This window comes from Papio anubis, chromosome 10 (genome assembly GCF_008728515.1).
Source record: "Papio anubis isolate 15944 chromosome 10, Panubis1.0, whole genome shotgun sequence".
Classification (NCBI taxonomy): domain Eukaryota; kingdom Metazoa; phylum Chordata; class Mammalia; order Primates; family Cercopithecidae; genus Papio; species Papio anubis.
The window spans coordinates 72,676,276-72,698,574 of NC_044985.1; the positions used below are offsets into that span (position 1 = coordinate 72,676,276).

Genomic DNA, 22,299 nt, shown 5'->3' on the forward strand with positions numbered 1-22,299 from the left:
ATTTCAAAACATGTAGAAATACATTTGAATTTATAAATACACATGTGTAATATAAAATACAGATATATGATGTAATTTTTATTAACAGTAAGTTGATGTAATAGAGGTATAATATTAACTCAGTAAGTATCATTTTCATCATGAGAAACATTAAAAGGATTTTCTAAAATGAGGTTCCTTCCAGGAATACATACACTGTATAATAATAAATTGTAACAGAAAAACTTACAAATATATTCATTTTTTATTTCCTTATTTTCAGGGCCCTCCAGGACCTCCTGGTGCTATGGGTCCATCTGGTCCTGCTGGAAAAGATGTAAGTTTTTAAAAATTAAATAAGAATACAGCAAAATTTAACTTGGGGTATTCTAAACAGTATATGCTTTATGTCAGAATCCCAGAAGAAAAAAATGTTATTCAAAATATTGTTGTCTTAACAACATTTTAGCTAATACTAATCTTTGAGTAGTTATACAGTATTTGCATACCTATACATATATTTATCATTTGTTTATTTTATTTTATTTTATTTTATTTATTATTATTAGTATACTTTAAGTTCTAGGGTACATGTGCATAACGTGCAGGTTTGTTACATATGTATACTTGAATTCTGGAATAAAATCCCTAAAGTGGTTTTTGACTGCTAAGAAGACTCATCCATTGAATATATTATTTAACTGGAGGGGAAATAAGTGTCTTTGCCTGCCTCTTGTAATGACGAAATTGATACCACTATTTAATGAACTTGAGAACTTGCAGACACCTTCAATTCAATGACATTCTTTCTTTCCCTTTTAATCTCCAATGACAAATTCTTTTTACTGGGTTGAGGAAGGGTTATATTATTTCAGTGATTAGAAGCACCTGCATTATCTCTTTATAAGCTTATATCAAAATGAGAAAGGTCTTCCTCATGCCTTCCACCAAGAAAGCTGATCTCAACTATACATTTTGTGTGACCATTTTAATGAGTCCTTCGTGAGAAAAATACAAAGTAATCATTTTGCTTATTGTCTACAATGTATTTTGTCATACATGAGCACTTATGTATTCTTTATTTCTCTACCTAGGGAGAATCAGGTAGACCCGGACGACCTGGAGAGCGAGGATTGCCTGGACCTCCAGTAAGTCTTCAGCATCTAATAAATTAATTGGAGTAAACTTTGCTTGAAAACTATTATGTAATTCGATTGAATTAAACTTAAAAACAGAAAGTGTTTTACTGCTAGGTTGTGATTCTATTTGAAGGTTCATTAATATTTTTTCATTCATTATTTTTAGGGTATCAAAGGTCCAGCTGGGATACCTGGATTCCCTGGTATGAAAGGACACAGAGTAAGTAGAGTTTCTAAGTTATTTACAAGGTATTCCACTGGGCTATGTTTACTTGACTAACCAATTTAACTGGACAATTATGTGCCCAAAAGGGTGATTCTGACAATGAATTAATTTGAAATTTTTAAGTCTACCAAGTTTATTTGTTGACCAAAGTAGCCATTTTTTGCAAAATAAAGGAGTTGATTTCTAGTGTATAAAATACTCTTGAAAAATATTTTCTTACTACCACTATCAGAAAAATAAAAACATTTTATGAATTATGTTTTTATTGACTTAATATGATTTATAGATTGAGTTGAACAACTTTATTCTATGCAAAACGTGTCATACATTCAAGCAACTGTGCCTATAACCTATTAACTTAATTATAACAAAATCTATGAAACTCATGTTTGCTACTCTATAGTTAAGGCAACTTTCTTATCATACTACATTACACTTTCTAGTTAGTTCATGTTTTCCTGCTGTAAAATCAGTATGAAATATCATCAACCCCTTTAAACAAGTTTTAAATTATTAAAGTTAATTTTGCAAGTAGTGTTATAAAGACCAATTAGAAAAATTCAATGTAAATTTTATCAATCATTCTAGATGAACAGATTTTAATAATTTTGCTATTTTTATACATTCCCTAGGGCTTCGATGGACGAAATGGAGAAAAGGGCGAAACAGGTGCTCCTGGATTAAAGGTAAATCACAACAAAATCACGTTTTCATAAGTAAATTCATTAAATATTAAAGCTACATTTGAGATTCATATTGTGAGGCTTAACTTGTTTGCTGAAATTTACCTGAACTTTACCTATTAGGTATGAATAATGGTAACTAATTGAGATATTCTATTAACGCTTCCATGAAAACTGATAACTTGAAGACTCTAGATTAGAAATAGTTGAGCATATTAGTATAACTTATCAATTACTTCTCTTTAGTTTTTAAGTTTTTAAATTCAGAAATTGAGATTTCTGGTAAATAAAATACTAACAGAAAATTAATATTGTTAAAATGTATATCTTTTTCTAGGCTCCATAAGCTTTTCCATAATATTCTGTATTTAAAAATCAATAATATTTTCTTCCTCTTGTATAAAATAGTAACATATTTTATATGTATCTAGGGTGAAAATGGTCTTCCAGGTGAAAATGGAGCTCCTGGACCCATGGTAATTATGTTTCTTATGCATAATTTTCAGTTTTATTATTAACCTCATTGTTACCTAAAACTGGCTTTGCTCCCACCCCAACTGTTCTTACACATGTTAGGATTAGAGTAAGACCATATTTCAATTTTACTCTCTAGGGTCCAAGAGGAGCTCCTGGTGAGAGAGGACGGCCAGGACTTCCTGGAGCCGCGGTGAGTATTGTTACTAACATCGCACAATTAACATCGCACAATTACAACCCAAAGTGACAGATTAGTGTCTCAGTAAATTTCAGGCTGTAAAAATACGTTAGAAAAAAGACCCTCCTACAAAATTATACTCTATACTGTGATAACATTTTGGGTATAGTTAAAAGGAAATGAATAAATGTTTTCCAATTATCTCTATTGAGAATTTTTGTGTTAACTGTTCATATGCAATTAGAGCCATTACATCTGCATTCAGTCCTGAAAACACAGATTCCAATCCTTCTACATTTGATTGTTGCTGTATATATCAGAATTGTCTTTACAATATATTGACTTTGAAATATATAATTAGTAAGCAGATTTTAACGTACTTGAAGAAAACTCAGCTCACTTGAGTCAGAATTTTAGTCAAAATATTACTCATGACCAGCCATTCAGAATTAAATAGATATTTAATGTAAACTTCTCTTTTTAGGGTGCTCGAGGTAATGACGGTGCTCGAGGCAGTGATGGTCAACCAGTAAGTAACTTTCTATCTCTTATTTGTTGTAGGGTAATGAGAAATTATGGATTGTGTATTATTTAATATTATATATATACACACACACTCAGGTATATACATATATGTATATGTATATATCTAACACACACATTAGCATCTCTATTGACCGTTTTTATACTTTAAAAAGTGAAAAAGTATCGTAGCCCCAATATTCAATATTGTATATATGCATGTGATTAAAACTGACACTGAGCCCATAAGCAAAATCTAGGTTCTGATATTCATTCTGCTTGACCAACTGCTAACATTTAATGGTGCTCTCAATGTTAGTTAACATCTTATATAAGACATGGCACTTTAAAGAGCCCTACAAAATGGATGAAATAGATATTACCTCCATGTTGTAAAATTGAATACAAAAGCTCAGGGAAAAGTAATCTGCACTAAGTCATGGAATTCATGGCAAAGTAGGGAGAAACCAAGAATTTCTAATTTTAGATTTCACTCTCTTCTTATTTTACCACATTGTTTCTCCACATAATATCCATAAAGTATGAATATCTTTTTTATCTGCATAAATATCTTATTTTCTTTATATGTACTTACTTATTTACTAGTATTCCGGCTTTCATTTATTTGAAAAGGAGCTCTTGAAATTGTATTTAATTTTTTTAGGGCCCTCCTGGTCCTCCTGGAACTGCCGGATTCCCTGGATCCCCTGGTGCTAAGGTAAATATGAGTTTCTACAGAAGGGTATAAAAATATCTTGGAGACAAGAGAAAACCACTAGATTGTTTCTTGCAACTGATTTTTTAAATCAGTCAAATGGATAGCTTTTATCTATACATGTCTTTAAAGCCCTATTCTTGATTCTAAAAGAGGTGTAGTCCCTAGCATTCAACTATTGATATTTCTTCTGATGCCTTCTTTTTTTCCCCAGACTGTTTCCAGGAAACTGATAACACAATCACACACATAGTTACATTTTTCTCTGCCTTTATGATGAATGATTCCTTGCTTTACCTGCAGTATAGAGTCCTACTATTCCAACCTTTGGGAGATGGGTTTAAATAGGACTGAAGGGTGAAGTGGCTAAGTGAGTAGAAGTGGTGAGAGGAACTGACTACATATGGTTTTACCATTAGGGTGAAGTTGGACCTGCAGGGTCTCCTGGTTCAAATGGTGCCCCTGGACAAAGAGGAGAACCTGGACCTCAGGGACATGCTGGTGCTCAAGGTCCTCCTGTAAGTATCATAGTTGAGAGGAAGAGTGCTGCTACACTTACTTCATGAAAGCATGTGCTTCAATATGGCTATCAGTGAAAATTACTTTGAAAAAGTTGTTGCTTAGTGCTCTAAAATGATCCTCCTGTGACACATACTGATTTGATTAGTAGTAAAAATGATAGTTTTTGACTGTTGCACTATTCCAGAATTCACGATTTTTTATGTTTATATAAAAGAATACAAGATAGAATAGTTTTCTGATGCTTTCAAGAATGTGCCCCAAGCTAATCACCAATCATAAAAATTCAGAGAAGAACCAAATTCAAAATCTCTTCTATTTATGTATCATTTAATAATTTATACCAAGTACATATTACCTCTAATCTGTTTAGATAATGATGAATCTTTTGACTACATTTCATATGTTGTGTTATAGTTGGAGGATTCACTTAATCTCTACAAAGCATAACACTCACCAATACATTAATTTTCACACAAACAACTTCAAATATATACGAACTATTTGCATTACTATTAATACATTAACTGTTTTTTGTATACTTAGGGCCCTCCTGGGAGTAGTGGTAGTCCTGGTGGTAAAGGTGAAATGGTAAGTTGTCCCCACTCCTCACCCTTGTCTCATCCACACATTACTGGCTTCTTTTGCATTTTGCATGACAATAGATTTGTGATATTTAAGTGAGATATTCATAAAAGAATGTTCGAGTTTGGCTAATGTAGTGTCTTTGGTTTGTTTTTAGGGTCCCGCTGGCATTCCTGGAGCTCCTGGACTGATGGGAGCCCGGGGTCCTCCAGGACCACCCGGTGCTAATGGTGCTCCTGGACTGCGAGGTGGTGCAGTAAGTTGCCTTGTTTTTTCTCTGTTGACTGAAAGGTATAGTTTAATTCCATCAACAAAAATTAATAGCAAAATTTTGCTCCTGTTCAGTTGAATTTATATTGACTTCACTCTTGTCTTATAACTGAATTATGTGTTTCTGGTGATGATTTTGTTAGTCGAATCCTCCCTGTTTCTCAACCAAGACTCTGTTATAATTTAGGGTGAACCTGGTAAGAATGGTGCCAAAGGAGAGCCAGGACCACGTGGTGAACGCGTAAGTATTACTGCAACAGATCTGGTTATTTCTTGAAAAAATGCAACGTAATTAGAAAGTAAACAGGTAAAAACTTCGAACTAAATTCAGTCATAATTTCTTATTTTACCATCTTTTTTTTTTTTTTTTCAGGGTGAGGCCGGTATTCCAGGTGTTCCAGGAGCTAAAGGCGAAGATGGCAAGGATGGATCACCTGGAGAACCTGGCGCAAATGGGCTTCCAGGAGCTGCAGGAGAAAGGGTACGTTTTCCATGGGGCATCTAAAAGAAAAACAGCATCACTGTCATCTAAATAAAACTACCTTCAGGGTAAGACAGCCAATTTTTCTTAAGTTGAATGTTCAGTGCAAAATATTGTTTAAAGCACTTTATGACATAAAAATGTTTGCCACTCAAGAATTATGGAAAAGAATTGTAATCCTTTGGACTGAAATATTTGTCTTTCATTATTTTCAGGGTGCCCCTGGGTTCCGAGGACCTGCTGGGCCAAATGGCATCCCAGGAGAAAAGGTAGATAACTTTAGTTTCTATGTTCCTAAATGCTAGCACCACAGATAGGTAGTTCTTCCATACAATTTCCCATTCATGAAAACCTAAATATCTGAAAAATATATATTGGAGTTAAAAAATTCCTAATGTAATGCATCCTCTGTTCAGTCACTTTCTTGGCTTTGTAACTAAAGCCACTTACTTACCCTCTGTGATAATCTTTTACTTATCTGTTAATTGGAAATCATTTATCTGAGCATCATTTCAAGAGTACAATAAACTAAAATGCCTGAAAAGTCTTTGAAAACTCTAAAGTTAAATGCAAATATGATTTCATATCATTAAGATATTTGATTTTAGATGCACATAAATATATTTTTAAGCACACTAAATACTGTTTTATTAAGCATGTGATATTCACACATTTGCTTCAAAATTTTTTCAATACGGCAATCCAAGCTAAGATAACTGATTTTACATATAAATTTTTCAGCAACACGTGAACCCTTTTTGAAAGTTCAAATGATGTTCTCTATTTGTAACCAAAATATTGTTGGTATCTAGGTTAGTGAATGCTATTTTAATTTTTTTTATTTCTTTCACTACTTAGGGTCCTGCTGGAGAGCGTGGTGCTCCAGGCCCTGCAGGGCCCAGAGGAGCAGCTGGAGAACCTGGCAGAGATGGTGTCCCTGGAGGTCCAGGAATGAGGGTACAGAGAAACATTTGTTTGAATGACACTTTAATTTAGACAGAAGAAAGGCAAGACAAATGAAGACAGATCAAAAGCAACTGAAATCAATCAGATTACATATTTTGTAAGGCCCCAAACAAAACAAAATTCTTTTAAGTAAACTTAAGCCATGATAGTTCAAGGAGAGAAAACAGAACACTTGCCTTAGATACTTTATAGACAGGAAAAAAGATGTTCAAATCTGAGGCTTCACATGTAAGCGAAAATATCCTAATTGTACAAATAGTATATGTTGTAATTTTTTATTATTTCATTTAAAATCACCTAACAACTGACTTCTTTGCTTCAGGGCATGCCCGGAAGTCCAGGAGGACCAGGAAGTGATGGGAAACCAGGGCCTCCCGTATGTACATTTTTTAAATCTCATTTTAAAAGGCCAGTTAAAATGGAATGTATATGTTGGCCTATCCTTGAGTGTGTGTATAGTATATATATACTATATAGAGAGTATGTTTTAATCTTATCTTTATCAAACCTTTATTAATGTAATTTTTTCTTATTAGGGAAGTCAAGGAGAAAGCGGTCGACCAGGTCCTCCTGGGCCATCTGGTCCCCGAGGTCAGCCCGGTGTCATGGGTTTCCCCGGTCCTAAAGGAAATGATGTGAGTTCCTTCATTAATTTCTTCAATAAATACTTGACTGAAAGGTTTTTATTTTCCATATGGAGTATAGAAGTGGTCAAAACTCAGTCTCCTCTTCAAAGCATGGAGGAGTATAGGAAAATCAAATTGCATGTAGGAAGGGAGCTAAATATATAATTGGTTATGGTTGTATGTGTGTCTATGGAGCAGGCAGATAAAACATATGAGACAGGCTGGGTGCACTGACTCACGCCTGTAATCCCAGCACTTTGGGAGGCTGTAGCAGGCAGATCACCTGAGGTCAGGAGTTTGAGACCAGCCTCACCAACATGGTGAGGCTGTTTTAGTCTCCACTAAAAATACAAAAATTAGCCAGGAATGGTGGCATGTGCCAGTAATCCCAGCTACCCAGGAGGCTGAGGCAAGAGTATCGCTGGAACCCGGGTGGCAGAGGCTATAGTGAGCCAAGATTGCACCACTACACTCCAGCCTGGGTGACAGAGCAAGACTCCATCTCAAAAATATGTGTGTGTGTATATATATATATGTATATATGTATATATGAGACGATAATATGATTAGTTATTGCCCTTTGAGAATTAGTAAATACTGACCACTTCTTCTTTAGGGTGCTCCTGGTAAGAATGGAGAACGAGGTGGCCCTGGAGGACCTGGCCCTCAGGTATGTAGCTTTCATCAATTTATTTCTAGCCTTCTAATAGATGTATTCATCTCCAACCTTGTGACTTCTCTCTGTAATCTGTATTATTTCTGCTTCCCTAACTGTTCTTGTTTTTAGGGTCCTCCTGGAAAGAATGGTGAAACTGGACCTCAGGGACCCCCAGGGCCTACTGTAAGTTCACTCACATAAAATTGGAGATGAAAATAGGGTGGAGGTGGGGCAGGAAGAATGCTTCAAAAATTACATAATCTCTGACACTATGTTATTATAGTTTACCAAAGCAATGATGCAACTTGCTGAACTAGTTATCTAGCTAGATGTTAGCACTGAGTTTAGAGTGTACATGTGTGCTTTGGGTCCAGGTCCTCCCCTTTCTTCACATCACTACTTTTATAATTAAGCAACAGGCCTGTTGAAATGGATACTGTAGACTAAATATAAAAGGATGTTTATAACAGAGTGTATCATTATACTTTTCTAGGGGCCTGGTGGTGACAAAGGAGACACAGGACCCCCTGGTCCACAGGGATTACAAGTAAGAACTTGTTATTTAAATGTCATGGTATATCTGACCATCAAATTTTTTGTGTCCCTAACAGATTATAATTTATCTGAAGCTTAACTTGTGAGTCTGTCTTTCATCTGGAAATAAAATATCAGGCAATGTTAATAGATAGGCATATCTTCCATGTCCATTCCAGAGCACATTAATAAGTTATTTAAAAGAATTAATGAAACTCAAATAATTCTATTTGCTTACACTTATTTTTATTATAATATAAATCCATATAGCCAAGTCTATCCTGCCATGCTTGTCAATAAATTTTTATGTGTAGCAATTGAAAGAACAAAGAGAGATGAACACGGATTTGTAAGATATGATTATCACATATGTGTCACTGGATTTTGAGTGGCACAATGTTTCTACCCCTAAAAGACCACTGAAACTTTTTTCAAACATCTTGCAGAAACATGTGTACATATGAGAAGCTTTTCTATAAGCCATGTTTGAGGTAATTACCTGATACAACTATGATTGTTTCTAGGGCTTGCCTGGTACAGGTGGTCCTCCAGGAGAAAATGGAAAACCTGGGGAACCAGTAAGTTACGTTTCATTTTTCAAAACTCAGAAACAAAAAGAATATATAATAATTGTTTGTCAACTATTAACTTTTTAATTTTCTTATGTCATGATATTTGAGATTTAACATTTAGTTTTGAAATACTATCAAAACAAAGACAAATTATTTAAAAGATAACTATTATATAGAGTTTGAATTTTACCATAAAATAGAGAGTTCATAATTTCAAGATTAGAAAAATTATACAGTATGCCAACATGACAAATGTGTATTTTGCTTATATTTACATAAAATGCATTCTGATATGGACCTAATCATATAATGCAAATCTCCTAGGGTCCAAAGGGTGATGCCGGTTCACCTGGAGCTCCAGGAGGCAAGGTAGTATTTCAATTCATTCTCTACCTTCTTCAGCATGTTATACAGCAATTGATTAGTAGTATATTTTTAGTATATCAAGTGAAAATACTCTTTCTTTAAAAGAGCATCATTGCGAAGGTTTGTTAAGTACACTTAGAGAAACTGAAGACATTTTCAATACATTAAATTTGCTTTAATCTGGAAGGTCCAATTCTCTGACATTCATAATCACTACAGAATCAAATATGAGCTTAAAATTTCAAATAGAAAAATATTGCCAATATGTTGATTCTATGTAGGAAAACTGTTTTGGTAAAAGAACTTTAAAATGCTGCCCTTATGAATAAAATACTAAGTATTTCAATGACAGTTCACACTTAAGCAGACTAAGTATCCAAGTTTTCTTTTGGACACTTTTTTAAGCTTCCAGTTCCCACCCAGCTGTTCAACTATTTATAAGTATACAAATTTCCAGGTTGTTCACAACATAATAACCTAGTGGCCTGATTCAAAATGATGCAAGTTAAGGTGTTTTGTTTTTAGCTTTGGATTGTCTAATATGGTTATTTACGTATTTTTATCACAGGGTGATGCTGGTGCCCCTGGTGAACGTGGACCTCCTGGATTGGCAGGGGCCCCAGGACTTAGAGGTGGAGCTGGTCCCCCTGGTCCCGAAGGAGGAAAGGTGACTCCACAGAATTCCATTCACCTAGGTTTAAAAAATACATTCGATTTCCTTCTGATCATTTATTATTTCTCACTTATTTTCAGGGCGCTGCTGGTCCTCCTGGGCCACCTGGTGCTGCTGGTACTCCTGGTCTGCAAGGAATGCCTGGAGAAAGAGGAGGTCCTGGAAGTCCTGGTCCAAAGGGTGACAAGGTATTAACTTGTTTTCTCTTAATTGTTTCATAAATCAGTCATTGTAGGTTAAAAAAAAAAAAAAAGCAACACTCCTGGAAAGTAATCGACTGTATTTTCAAAATTAATGTTATCATTTTATAGTAAGTGAAATTTAAGATGGATTCCTACAGCAACAATGAATTAGAACACCCAATATATATCCCAACAAATCCTGAGGGTTACTCCTCTTCTTGGCCAATTTTCACTGAAGATACTTTGAATCTGATGACATTGGCTTTTATTTGACAGGGTGAACCAGGTGGTCCAGGTGCTGATGGTGTCCCAGGGAAAGATGGTCCAAGGGTAAGCATTCTCAGTGAGGAGAAACAGGCCTTACCTATATGTCATATGGGACAGTCCTGCACTTCCACTTTTATTTTTTCCAAAAACTACTCAAGATAAATTAGATAGTTTACCACCTTTTGAGCATAAAAAGACCCAAATAACTTGATTTATAATTAAATTCCTGGTCTATATCTATGGCTACTTGATAGGTCTACAGTGACCAAAGGATGAAAAAACCTCAAAAGTATGATAAAGGTCACAAACTAGCATTTGTGAGTCACTAAAATCTGAGATAATCACTGAAATTTAAGATAATCAATACTGCTCATTAAGAAACTAAAAGTCATCACAATTCAATATAGTAAGTACTCCTAATTAATAGACTTTATATTCAAAAATTGTAATCCTATGGTGCAGTCTCACTATGGAATAGTATTTAGCAACAAAAAGGCATGAACAATTGATGCTGTACACACAGCAAATTACACAAACCTCAAGGACAACATACTCAGTGAAGAAAATTCAGTCTCCAAGGGATACACAGTGCATGATTCCATTCCCATAATATTTGCAAAATAACATCCTTTTAGAGATGTAGAACAGATTAGTGGCTGCTAGGAGTTAGGAATGAGAAAGAGAGAGATGGATGTGGCTATGGAGACATGACACAGGGAGTCTTATGGTGATTGCACATTTGAGTATCTTGATTGTGGTGGTAGTCAGGCACATCTACAAATGGGATAAAATTCTATAGAGCCACATACATACACACATAAATGAGTGCGTGTATCACTGGTGAAATCTGAACAAGCTCTATGGATGGTATCAATGTCAATTTCCTAGTTTTGATATTATACTATAGTTGTGCAAGATGTTAACATTAGGGGAGGCTGGGAGAAAGGTGCACAGAATTTCTGGTATATTCCTTTGCAACATTCTGTGAATCTATAATTCAAACTAAAAGTCAAAAACAAAACAAAAAACATCTTCTAAATATGATTATAAGTAAGTCATTTAATACATTTATATAGTAGTTGCCTTAAAGAAATTCATAAATGCTTCACTTTTGACAGATTAAGTAGATAAGCCATCATTCAAGTAAAAAAAGTGCTCAATACTTCACTTTTGTAATATACATAAAACAACTATTTGAAAATTTCAAGTTGAAAAATTTAATATGTACAATGATACTTTGAGAAAACATTTAAATTATCAAGCAATTTAATACAGAAATGTACTTTAATTTAAAAAGACATTACTGTAAGATCTTACATGACATCCTATTCATCTTCTACAGTGGAGATAAAGATAAACGAATCAATAAACCACTGCTGAATCCTATTTTCTCCCAGAGTTATCCCCAAAGAGTCTTGTGTTTACTGAGCTCTGCAGTATTTACACATTGAGTGAAAAGCACAGCATTCAAGCCATAAAAAATTTAAAAAGTATGTTATCTAGTTTATTAGGTATCTATGTCTATATACTTTGTTTGATTAATGCAGAAAACGATATTTGCATCTTCAAAATTAAAAAATGTTTTTATTTTCTCTAGGGTCCTACTGGTCCTATTGGTCCTCCTGGCCCAGCTGGCCAGCCTGGAGATAAGGTAGCACTTAATACTGTCTGGAAATGAAAAGAAAATATCTCTGTCTTTTGGAATGCAAGAGAGTGACATGGTTTCTCTTTTTCCAGGGTGAAGGTGGTGCCCCTGGACTTCCAGGTATAGCTGGACCTCGTGGTGGCCCTGTAAGTGTTAAAGACATTCTCAACATACTTTTTAACCCCATACAGACAGCAGCTACTTATGCTTCGCTTTTTAGCAATTCTGCCCCCAGTTCCCTGAGCCTCAATTTGGAGACACTATCTTCAGGAACCATATAGCATGCCAGGGAATGTTAAATTTCTTAAATCTAACATTCACAAGAGACCGTTTTAAATCAGGATTTATTTCCAAAATAACTTCGGAAAAAATACATGAATTGCACAAGTAGTATATGTTTGTAATTAGGTATTTCTTAAGCCTATAGAATCTTTGCCTGAGACTCCTTCTGGACTTAAAATTCTTGACCTTTAGGATTTAAGACACTGGAAAGATATTTAGCAAATGTTTTTTAAAAATAAATCATTTAGTTAATTTTTCAGTTAAGGCTCTACCATATATTGAAATAAATAAATAAATAAATAAATAAATATATAAATGTGTTAAATACTTTAAAATTCTCAAACTATTTTTCTTGAAAATAATATCACAGTGGGAGACAGAAGGAATCAATGTTTCTGGTATTTTCTACTCCTAATTTTATTGAGAAGTGGCAAAGTCTTCAGAAGTTTACTGGCTACTCTGCACATTTCCTGCTTAAAGGAAAGAAAAGATAAGATGATAAGACGACATTTCCTGCCTAAAGGAGATGACACACACTCCCCGTGGGATATCTTCACTGTGACTAAGGAGGATGTTTTTCTCTTTAGGGTGAGAGAGGTGAACCTGGCCCTCCAGGACCTGCTGGCTTCCCTGGTGCTCCTGTAAGTGCAAATATTTACACAGACATGTTCCATAGCCCAGGATCTCTATCTTGCAGAAAAATTACAGAAGTATAGTCAAGTTTGGGTTCTAGTCCCATTTTAGCTGTTCATTCCCTATAAGATTATTGTACCCCTATTTTGTTTTACTTTACCCCTATTGCTGCTCTTTAACAGATGGAAATAAAAACACCTGTCCTGCCTTTATGACTAGGTAATGAACTAAAGCAGCACCATAGATTGAAATGCACTCTGAATTTTTGTAAGTTCTTCCATTGTAAGTTGGTACTAATTAAAATTTTCTCTTAAACCCAGTCTTTCTCAAAGAAATTTACTGGTGCTGATTTTCAAATGTTTAATCCTTAGAGAGACTTCCTCCGTCCCTAATGGCAAATAATGTACAGTTTATGCTTTCTTGGTCATGTTCTTTGATCATGAAAATATTTTGATTGGCTTTGTTTGTCATGTCTTCAGAGAGCCTTGTTTTTAAATTTTATTTCAACTCCTTACATCTGAAGAATTCTATATTCTGAAGAGAAATAATAATAATCCAAGTATATCATAAAGAGTGTCAGCTGAGAGATTGTTGTTGTTGTTGCATGTAGGGACAGAATGGTGAGCCTGGTGGTAAAGGAGAAAGAGGCGCTCCGGGTGAGAAAGGTGAAGGAGGCCCTCCTGGAGTTGCAGGACCCCCTGGAGGTTCTGGACCTGCTGTAAGTTCTCTCCTCTTTCTCTATCATCTATCTATCTATTTATCTATCTATCTCTTCCCCTCTCTCTCCCTCTCCCCCCTCTCTAAGTGCTAAGTGTTCTAATGGAAAAACATGAAGGTTTATCAGTAATTTAATATTTTATACTGAGATAGCATGTCATAGTGGCAAGAGTATAATCTTTATATGAATACAGTTGAAGTATGAATCTCAGCACCAGCAGTCTAAAAGTTATTTTAACCTCTTCATAGAGTTCCTGGTTTTCAAAGGCTTAATGCTTTTCCCAAATTTTGATTTTGGCACTATTCTTACATACCTTCCTTCCATTTCATATAGGGTCCTCCTGGTCCTCAAGGTGTCAAAGGTGAACGTGGCAGTCCTGGTGGACCCGTAAGTATTGATCCTCTTAACTATTATTGAAAAGTATTCATATCAACCTGTATAAAAGCTGCACTTGAGACACTAGATCCATAAAGAGAATATAAAAAATGTAATCTCTCAATCATACATGAGTAATGTGTAAATTCCAAGGGGAAAAAGCAAACCATAAATGACTTTCAGGTACAATGTAGATCATACCACACATTATACTTTTTGTTTGTTGTGTAGTTGTTTGTTCTACTTTTGAAATTCAAAAATATATTACCATTTCACAGGGTGCTGCTGGCTTCCCTGGTGCTCGTGGTCTTCCTGGTCCTCCTGGTAATAATGTAAGTAATTGTTAAAGTATTTTCTCATCATACACTTCAGAAAGAGCATTCATATATGTATAGGATGAGAAACTTACACATTGCTACTTATTTCTCTAGTAAGTCTCAAATAAAATTATTTGAAGTAAGAAAGGAAAGAAAAAATGCACTTTTTATAATAAATATTCAAATTTCAAACAATTCTTTGTAGGGTAACCCAGGACCCCCAGGTCCCGGCGGTTCTCCAGGCAAGGATGGGCCCCCAGGTCCTGCGGGTAACACAGGTGCTCCTGGCAGCCCTGGAGTGTCTGGACCAAAAGGTGATGCTGGTCAACCAGGAGAGAAGGGATCACCTGGTCCCCAGGGTCCCCCAGTAAGTAACTTCATTTTTATAAGTTGATTGTACTATTTTGGTTTTTATCACAAATTGATTAGAGAAAAAGATTGTCACATAAAGATGAGCTAAGTCTTCATTATCTGTATTAGGGAGCTCCAGGCCCACTTGGAATTGCTGGGATTACTGGAGCACGGGGTCTTGCAGGACCACCAGGCATGCCAGGTCCTAGGGGAAACCCTGGCCCTCAGGGTGTCAAGGTGAGTATAGTCATTTTCCACTACACTTGCTTCCTTTGCTAGCTGTCAGAAATCACTTAACCATATCAAGGATGAAAAGTTTTTCTGTCATTGGAGTAAATTAGCCAGGAGATTTTTTTTTATATTTTTAGATTTTTAAAAGCATATATTTTAATAAATGGCTCCAGAACACAAAACGGGGCATATCAAAGACCAACCTTGAATATAAGCATAAATAAATTAATATAACAAAAACAACATTGCCATCTGAAACACCTCTTTTAGGAAACTTGTGAATGTTCTTCAATTTGTTGACTGTCAGTTTTGAATGGGAAAATAGTGTTAGCTTATAGATCTAGGAAAGTCTTTCACTGATGCTAGTTATCCATCCATTCAAGTCGTCTTGCACTCCTGACTTTCTTTCACTAGTATTATATTCCTATAACGTTCTCGTGCTTGGCATCTAAAACACTCATTTGGTAAACAGGGTAATACAATTGCATTTTTATTAGGGCTCGTATTATAACACTTTAAGTACTTCTTTCAACAAAATGTTATGTACTATTGTCATAAAATTAACATTTAATATTTAAATGTATCCAATTGATATGATATTTCTAGTAAGTCTATATTCTTCAGATAGAGACAAGTAACCTAATTTTAAGAGTCACCATAAACCTCTAGTTTCATGATGGCTCATTATTATGTTTTTCTTATAATAATCATGTCTATGTATTTATCTCAGATTGGAATGTACAGTATTCTGAATTAGATAATCAATGTGACTATTCAGCCATCCAGAGTCACTGAGCAAGTTAGAAAATGCAACAAGCTTGCTCCCCCAAACTTTTTCCCATAACAGGCATAGTTTTAATTTTAAAATTCAATAAAAATTAAATAAGATTTTTACCTGAAAATAAAGATATCTGATAACACCATTTTAATTGATTTCTTAAGTTAAACAAAATATTCTTCATTCCTTTGTATACAGGGTGAAAGTGGGAAACCAGGAGCTAACGGTCTCAGTGGAGAACGTGGTCCCCCTGGACCACAGGGTCTTCCTGGTCTGGCTGGTGCAGCTGGTGAACCTGGAAGAGATGTGAGTAGCAGTTCTTATTCAACCAGCCAGGTAGAATTTGATAATTTATTTAAGCAAAGGTGAAATTGAGCCTTAATGTCTAAGAGTGTAAATATGGCCACACAGCAAAGTTCTTCTCTCTCTAATAAATTCTTTCATTACAACTTAGAATAGACTTAAAAGCTCTTGTTCATTAATATTTAGTCAGTGAATAATCATTAGTGGAGAAAATGTTATCTCTAACTAAATTAGGATAAAAGTTAGTGGAGAGAACCACAATTCACATGTTTTCTGAGTGAAAATATTCTGCAGTTATGTGTGATTAGTCTTTTATTATTTGTAAAGAATTTAAAATTAATATTTGTAATTAACAAACCATAATTGTATACATTTATAAGGTACAATGTGATATTTTAATATATGTATACAATGTGGAATGATTAAAGCAAACTAAACTGTAGATTTCCATTAATAGTTTAGATCACTATTTCTTAAACTTTTATTTATTAGAGGTCTGTAAAGACTCTTTTTGGATATTATTTTTCTAGTCACCTCTCCTCCATGAATATACTAACTATCTGCTTGGATATTGTGACCCTTTGAAGGGCTACCCCCATTGTAATATCTAAGATTTCTTACCCCCAAGAACCATTTTCACCCCCTTGAGAATTATATTGCCCTGTTGAGAATGCATGATTAAATGGCATTTGGAAGGTTTCAAGAAACTTTATTTCCTTTCTCATTTTTTAATCAGGGAAACCCTGGATCAGATGGTCTTCCAGGCCGAGATGGATCTCCTGGTGGCAAGGTATAATAAACACATGTGCAATAGATTTCTGTAATTAAAATAAGTGATCATCATGTTTATTTTGGACCTGTGAATTTGTTCACAGGGTGATCGTGGTGAAAACGGCTCTCCTGGTGCCCCTGGTGCTCCTGGTCATCCAGGCCCACCTGGTCCTGTTGGTCCAGCTGGAAAGAGTGGTGACAGAGGAGAAAGTGTGAGTTCCCAGAAGCATCATCTCTCTTGTTTGTCCGTTTCCTTCAATAAAGACATTTGTAGGTGGAAGATAGAATGCCAGATTTGCCAACCAAAATATCCACTATCATTTCTTTTACAGTTTTAATGCTAGTTGTTCCTTAGACAAATGTGTTAGTAAAGAAATACCAGAAGTACCTGGCAGTAGTCAATAAAGAATTTATTACTGAAACCTGAAATCGTATTAATCAGACCAGCTATTTATTTGCTGGGTAAATGCAAGGCCGAATTAATAGGGCTCTTGCCCAGCTTTTCTGTTTAAATCCCCTGATAAAGCTGTAAACAGGGCTTTAGCACTTTGAAGGCAAAAATAATATTAACTTCCAATAATTGCATGCATACTATAATTCTATTATAATGAAATTATTTACTTTTGAAAACAAAATTGTGTCAACACATAAAACTAATTCGTGTATGTTTGCTCCATTGAATGTTTTCATCTTAGGGCCCTGCCGGCCCTGCTGGTGCTCCTGGTCCTGCTGGCTCCCGAGGTGCTCCTGTAAGTTTACATATGTATTTGTTCTTTCTATTGGTAGATAGATAGATAGATATAGATAGATAGAGAGAGAGAGAGAGAGAGAGAGAGAGAGAGATGATAGATAGAACAAATATAAACTTTCCTTTAATGATGATGATACGGAAAGCAGTTCAAGATCTAAAAGTTCTTTGGAGCCAATGATAGAAACACCAGTTGTTAGGGATCTATGCCATTGTCAGTCCAAAATTAAAACAACCACAAAAACAATCTTATTTCATATCTGAAGTATCTGTTGATGGGGGATTTTTTGGCTGATAGAAAGCCATAAAATAGACTTCATTGTTATAAATTCTATTTTATTTTTCCAATATGTATGTGTGTATATGACTTCAATTCAAAATATGTTTTTAAAGGGTCCTCAAGGCCCACGTGGTGACAAAGGTGAAACAGGTGAACGTGGAGCTAATGGCATTAAAGGACATCGAGGATTCCCTGGTAATCCAGGTGCCCCAGGTTCTCCAGTAAGTGCATTCATTCTGTTGGAGAATCCCTCCAATGTATGCAAATTTTAGAGATTAAGAGAAGAAAGCTTTCTATCTCTAAAAATACGTACTAGAAGAGATGAGAAATGGATTTGAGGCTAATTTGAAACAACAATCAGCATGAAACAATGGGAAGATTAAAGAAAGAAAAAATATTTCATCATAATCCCCATATTTCTTGATCTGATCTTGAATGTACAGTTTCCCAGTGCTTTTTAAGGCCTTCACTCATATGCACACTTCTTTCCTTCCAGGGCCCTGCTGGTCAGCAGGGTGCAATTGGTAGTCCAGGTCCTGCAGGCCCCAGAGTAAGTAGCACAGAAAGATATCAGTTTCGCATGTCTGCACTTCAGAAAGATATTCTGGCATTGTGATGTCATGATACTTTCTTAGGGACCTGTTGGACCCAGTGGACCTCCTGGCAAAGATGGAACTAGTGGACATCCTGGTCCCATTGGACCACCAGGGCCTCGAGGTAACAGAGGTGAAAGAGGATCTGAGGTAAGACATAACTTATATGTATGTGCATTTAATTTGTTATAATCTTCCAGTTTTCAGAACCACTGCATTATCTTTAAATTGAAATAGTGAGTGAGACGCAATGCAACCACTCAATTTAGAAAATGAACCATGACTTTAAGACATTCTTCATCACATTGAAAATGTTTCTACTACACTATAACAGGAGAAAAATATCTTTTTAAAGATTTGATCAGGTATCCATGGTATCAGGATAATGACATCTGCCCAACTAACCAAACAAACCTTGTCTGCATTGCTATCACACTAGAGATCTCGGAATTACAACATTCATAATTATCAGCGTTTATGCAGTGCATTTTACTTCTCAAACAGCTTCCATGGTTACTATTTTGTTAGTGATACTATCATTCCTAATACTTTGTATTCCATGCCTTTGGGGTAAATGAAATAAAAACTATTATCCCAACAAATTACACTCCCCTTTGTCATGTCAATATTAGAATTGTAGCTCATAGGTGTTTGCTTACATCATTCATCCAGAAGGAAGAATGATAGAGAAAACATGTGCTCTGACACTACTGATTCTTACATAGTGGAACAATACCTTTCTTGATAATGAATTGCAGTTATTATAAATAGGTGATCACGTGACCCTAAAAGCACCCAAATAAATCTTTAGTAAAATAATTATGATGACACAACGAGTGAATTATTTTTAAGGCATTTTCTTGAACTGGCAATGTATTCTTAGAGTGGCACCCAAATATGCATACCTCAATGATCCATGTTTTACTCATTCTAGGGCTCCCCAGGCCACCCAGGGCAACCAGGCCCTCCTGGACCTCCTGGTGCCCCTGGTCCTTGCTGCGGTGGTGTTGGAGCCGCTGCCATTGCTGGGGTTGGAGGTGAAAAAGCTGGCGGTTTTGCCCCATATTATGGAGATGAACCAATGGATTTCAAAATCAACACCGATGAGATTATGACTTCACTCAAGTCTGTTAACGGACAAATAGAAAGCCTCATTAGTCCTGATGGTACTCGTAAAAACCCTGCTAGAAACTGCAGAGACCTGAAATTCTGCCATCCTGAACTCAAGAGTGGTATGTTTGGGAGTCTTTCGTCTTCATGGCAACAGGATTACAGAGAAAGTTGTTTAGATTAGAATGAGAACGAAAAAACATCCACTTTCAATGGAAAGCTGAAATAGTACTCTAAGAAAGTTAACTGAATTGAAACTGCTTCATATAAGAGTAAACTTTGCAGATGTAAAATATAACATAACTTCAGGACATGCCAAATATAGAAAAATATAAAGACAGTTTTATAGAAGTTGTAGTATAAATCATAAGTTTTTTGAGTATAAAGTAATATATATCTTTTTTTCTCAGGATTAAATATACATAATTTGATGTAGACAGTTATAATCTGATTATTATACTATTTACCTATTGCAATGAATCTAATTATTAAAATTTTCAAATTAAACACATGAAAAATTTCAGAATACTATATAAAATTAAATAGAATATTGTAATAGTTTAAGGTTTTGCATATATTGGATTAAATATTTCTGTAAAGCAAAATTATTTCAAGTTTTCAAATATCTTGACATGGAACACTGCCTTTGCTAGGAGTCCTTTCTAGAAATTACTTAAAATAGGAGACAAGCATCAATCACAGGGACTTCAGCTTTAGAACTATTGGAATAAATCTGGATTAGACAACCAGCTTATATTATTAAGCAAGATTACATATAATAATCATTTTTTTAAAAAAAGGAGAGACTTTTGCAAATATTATACAGCCATCAAAAGGTCTTAGCTTAGTGTATCATTCAGATTAGAAACCAAGATGTTGCATTTTATTTCAGTGCTTTCTGTAGTCATAGCTAACTCTTTTACCTCAACAATTTCAATCCAAAAGTTTCTCTATCATTCTATACATAAAATGCAGTCACGTTAGCAGTCAACATTATGAATGCCTTTACAGGTAAACAAACAAAATCACTTTATTACTGGATTTTATAACCAATTCCCATTCTTCTTTTTTGTGACTATTCAGGAGAATACTGGGTTGACCCTAACCAAGGATGCAAATTGGATGCCATCAAGGTATTCTGTAATATGGAAACTGGGGAAACATGCATAAGTGCCAGTCCTTTGAATGTTCCACGGAAACACTGGTGGACAGATTCTGGTGCTGAGAAGAAACACATTTGGTTTGGAGAGTCCATGGATGGTGGTTTTCAGGTAAGAAAGGATATACCTTTTTTTAAATAAGTCATCCCTATATCCTTTGTATTCTTCCTATATGTTCATCACAAGAAAAGTTATTAGGTTGGTACAAACATAAATGCAGTTTTTGCCATTGAAAGTGATGGCAAAACACGCAGTTATGTTTGCACCAACCTAATAATTAATAACTAGAAGAGCTCAAATGATTTTATGTATCCAGGTGACTATACTTTTATGACTTTATTCTCAATAAAAGCTCAGTTAGATTAAATTATTTTTGCATGCAGACACCTTTCTTTCACATCTTAAGACCTTTTTTACTCTGTCGTGCAAATAAAATGTGTTCCCACATAAAATATTCATACATAAAATATATAAACAGCCCATATTACAATAAGCATACACATACTACACGAATCCCTTGCATGCAGTTGCAACTAAAATGTTTGATCTGTTTTATTTGTTCCCTATTACAGTTTAGCTATGGCAATCCTGAACTTCCTGAAGATGTCCTTGACGTGCAGCTGGCATTCCTTCGACTTCTCTCCAGCCGAGCTTCCCAGAACATCACATATCACTGCAAAAATAGCATTGCGTACATGGATCAAGCCAGTGGAAATGTAAAGAAGGCCCTGAAGCTGATGGGGTCAAATGAAGGTGAATTCAAGGCTGAAGGAAATAGCAAATTCACCTACACAGTTCTGGAGGATGGCTGCACGGTAAGAAACATTTTTCTCAATATAAGTCATAATGCAGTCAGCATTTTAGTTTAATCATGCAAATTATTTTGAATAAAAGAAATAAGATTAACAGGATGAAATAAAGATAGCATTTGATATGAATTACATACATTCCATCTACTGATTCATTGCAGGGAATGTTAAATGCAACAAAAAGTGAATGGATCTTAGCCTTCAGATGAAAACCAGTTGAAATAAAAGCATTTAAAATTTAAATCCATAATGCAAACTTTATCAGATAATTGGGATAGTCTGTATGTTTTGAGTAATATCTGTCACATTAATTCAATCTGAAATATCTGCTTTTAAAAATTTTAAAGGTTAACTTCAAATCTCTCCTTTGTTATTGTTATTTGTGAGCAAAGGGGAAACTCACTTCTAATATTAGCAAATTTCACTGTGAGAGACCTATCCTCTTTTTAATAAACCAATTATAAACCTGTTAACAATGGCTGGAACCAGGCCTCCTGAAGATGCACTGGTCTATAGCAATTGCCCTGCTGCGTTTACTAAGAATCCCTATGAAGCATTTGTTTAAGAATAATGTTTA

General features: G+C 35.1%; 1 protein-coding gene across 1 annotated transcript in view; it reads left to right on the top strand.

Moving 5' to 3' along the window:
• COL3A1 (collagen type III alpha 1 chain) overlaps positions 1–22,299 on the top strand; it is a 38,232-nt gene that overhangs the window by 14,630 nt on the left and 1,303 nt on the right. The window contains exons 8-50 of the mRNA XM_003907718.4: positions 263–316; positions 1,074–1,127; positions 1,285–1,338; positions 1,977–2,030; positions 2,459–2,503; positions 2,641–2,694; positions 3,167–3,211; positions 3,869–3,922; positions 4,339–4,437; positions 4,985–5,029; positions 5,181–5,279; positions 5,481–5,534; positions 5,667–5,774; positions 5,990–6,043; positions 6,633–6,731; positions 7,063–7,116; positions 7,277–7,375; positions 7,983–8,036; positions 8,154–8,207; positions 8,518–8,571; positions 9,083–9,136; positions 9,455–9,499; positions 10,065–10,163; positions 10,250–10,357; positions 10,628–10,681; positions 12,216–12,269; positions 12,356–12,409; positions 13,133–13,186; positions 13,789–13,896; positions 14,230–14,283; positions 14,550–14,603; positions 14,794–14,955; positions 15,069–15,176; positions 16,147–16,254; positions 16,988–17,041; positions 17,127–17,234; positions 17,718–17,771; positions 18,164–18,271; positions 18,547–18,600; positions 18,686–18,793; positions 19,578–19,875; positions 20,837–21,024; positions 21,486–21,728. Coding sequence (XP_003907767.1) covers positions 263–316; positions 1,074–1,127; positions 1,285–1,338; positions 1,977–2,030; positions 2,459–2,503; positions 2,641–2,694; positions 3,167–3,211; positions 3,869–3,922; positions 4,339–4,437; positions 4,985–5,029; positions 5,181–5,279; positions 5,481–5,534; positions 5,667–5,774; positions 5,990–6,043; positions 6,633–6,731; positions 7,063–7,116; positions 7,277–7,375; positions 7,983–8,036; positions 8,154–8,207; positions 8,518–8,571; positions 9,083–9,136; positions 9,455–9,499; positions 10,065–10,163; positions 10,250–10,357; positions 10,628–10,681; positions 12,216–12,269; positions 12,356–12,409; positions 13,133–13,186; positions 13,789–13,896; positions 14,230–14,283; positions 14,550–14,603; positions 14,794–14,955; positions 15,069–15,176; positions 16,147–16,254; positions 16,988–17,041; positions 17,127–17,234; positions 17,718–17,771; positions 18,164–18,271; positions 18,547–18,600; positions 18,686–18,793; positions 19,578–19,875; positions 20,837–21,024; positions 21,486–21,728 — 3,618 coding nt within the window. The remainder of the gene's footprint in view (positions 1–262; positions 317–1,073; positions 1,128–1,284; positions 1,339–1,976; positions 2,031–2,458; positions 2,504–2,640; positions 2,695–3,166; positions 3,212–3,868; positions 3,923–4,338; positions 4,438–4,984; positions 5,030–5,180; positions 5,280–5,480; positions 5,535–5,666; positions 5,775–5,989; positions 6,044–6,632; positions 6,732–7,062; positions 7,117–7,276; positions 7,376–7,982; positions 8,037–8,153; positions 8,208–8,517; positions 8,572–9,082; positions 9,137–9,454; positions 9,500–10,064; positions 10,164–10,249; positions 10,358–10,627; positions 10,682–12,215; positions 12,270–12,355; positions 12,410–13,132; positions 13,187–13,788; positions 13,897–14,229; positions 14,284–14,549; positions 14,604–14,793; positions 14,956–15,068; positions 15,177–16,146; positions 16,255–16,987; positions 17,042–17,126; positions 17,235–17,717; positions 17,772–18,163; positions 18,272–18,546; positions 18,601–18,685; positions 18,794–19,577; positions 19,876–20,836; positions 21,025–21,485; positions 21,729–22,299) is intronic.